This window comes from Poromitra crassiceps (genome assembly GCF_964638095.1).
Source record: "Poromitra crassiceps genome assembly, contig: HAP1_SCAFFOLD_1702, whole genome shotgun sequence".
Taxonomy (NCBI): Eukaryota; Metazoa; Chordata; class Actinopteri; order Beryciformes; family Melamphaidae; genus Poromitra; species Poromitra crassiceps.
This window is the reverse complement of record NW_028150712.1, coordinates 1-2,003: the sequence shown is the minus strand read 5'-3', so window position 1 is coordinate 2,003 and position 2,003 is coordinate 1. Positions and strand designations below refer to the sequence as shown.

General features: G+C 44.5%; 1 protein-coding gene across 1 annotated transcript; it reads left to right on the top strand.

Annotated features, from left to right (window-relative positions):
- Positions 1-616: 616 nt before the first annotated feature.
- LOC310772004 (G protein-activated inward rectifier potassium channel 1) lies at positions 617-1,298 on the top strand (the record flags this gene model as incomplete). The annotated part of the gene is made up of 1 exon (XM_083664483.1): positions 617-1,298. A coding segment is annotated over one exon (682 nt), but the record flags the coding sequence as incomplete, so codon positions are not given.
- Between the last annotated feature and the right edge of the window lie 705 nt (positions 1,299-2,003).

Sequence of the window (2,003 nt, the reverse complement as noted above, 5' to 3'; positions counted from 1 at the left end):
TTACAGTCATATGCTTGGATGCCATTCGTATCCTATGTATACAGACCACGAAGGAAGAAGGACTGACCGAATCCTCTCCAACACCATCACATCGGTTGGAAGTGCGCGCAGATCCGTTTCAACGAGGAAACCGTTTCCAACCATTAATTACGCAGAGATATTGGTGTTTTATGGGCCACTGAAGAATTTTCATCTTTCGGATGAACGTTTACTATTTGAGGACAACAAATCTGCAGTGCTGCAACCTGCACGGGCGATGAGTAACGTTTATCCACGACGCACCAAATGATACAACTGTAAAACCTGGACTGCGACTGGCGCGTTTGGATACCTTATCCTGTGCGTCGCCTATTTTTTTTCATATGGCTCTTCTCCTCGGCGTTTGTAAATGACTCGTAAATTATTGACATTTCATGGCTGTGGACTGTAGCAACAGTGGTGTGTGGAGAACGTGGACGGTGCATGACTAGTTTAGGGCGAAGACAGCGCACTTTTTTCTCGTCTTATTTCCAATTAGGAGGCATATTGCGCACGGGCACTGAGGACTGCAGCAACTATACAGCCGAGACTTTCCCATCGAATCCTTTCTTATTTCTTTCGCTGCTGTCATCGTAGTATGTCTGCACTTCGAAAGAAATTTGGGGACGATTATCAGGTAGTGACCACCTCATCTAGCGGGTCTGGATTCAACCAGCCTCCCCCAGAGAAAAAGAAGAAGAGGCAACGCTTCGTGGACAAGAACGGTCGATGTAACGTTCAGCATGGAAACCTGAGTGGAGAGACCAGCAGATACCTCTCGGACTTATTCACAACACTGGTCGATTTGAAATGGCGCTGGAATCTATTCATTTTCATCTTAACCTACACAGTCGCATGGCTTTTCATGGCCTCTATGTGGTGGATCATTGCATACATCAGAGGAGACCTCTACAGAACCCACGATGACAAGTACACTCCGTGTGTGGCCAATGTCTATAACTTTCCCTCAGCGTTTTTGTTCTTCATAGAGACTGAGGCCACCATAGGATATGGTTACAGATACATCACAGACAAATGTCCAGAGGGGATCATTCTCTTTCTTTTCCAGTCGATCCTCGGATCGATCGTCGATGCCTTTTTGATCGGCTGCATGTTCATCAAGATGTCTCAGCCCAAAAAAAGGGCCGAGACGTTAATGTTCAGTGAACATGCGGCTATTTCTATGCGAGATGGGAAACTAACTCTCATGTTCAGGGTCGGCAACCTGCGTAACAGCCATATGGTCTCCGCACAGATCCGCTGCAAATTGCTGAAAGTAAGTGCGACTACTTGGTGGCTGCGCATTTTTGTTCTTTTTCTTTTTTAATGTTTTATTATGCCCCAGTCCAATCAAATGCATGGTTTAGATATAGATCTACACATCTACACACACACACACACACACACACACACACACACACACACACACACACACACACACACACACACACACACACACACACACACACACAGGTTAAGCATTTACTCCTCTGCATTATGACATTAACAAGCATCATCATGCCCAGGTCCACTTGTAGATCTATACTGTAGCCTACAGTGTATGGATACACATGATGACCATAATCACCCATTGGAGCATTCTTTGTGTAGGCTAATTGATGTGCCATAGCAGGGAAGGCCTGTTATTTTCACCAGACAGACACAATCCCCCCAATTACACTTTTTGACTCTATTTGTGTCTCATTGAGGAGGAGAAAAAAATCCACCACCATGTTTGCAAAAATTCCCTTAGCACAACAAAATGTCGATGTCTGTATTCAGTGAGTGAGGTCTTGGAGTATTGTTTCCATTTACTCATTTTTGCACCTGATTGAACAATTTGAATTACAAAGTGGGGAGGGAGTTTGTGTTGCCTCCGGGCTACAACTTGGTTTTCTCACCAGTGGAGTTCCCTCTGCTGTCTATATCTCCTGGCTTTGCAAAAATCTATACAAATCCTATAATAAATGGTAGACTCATACAAA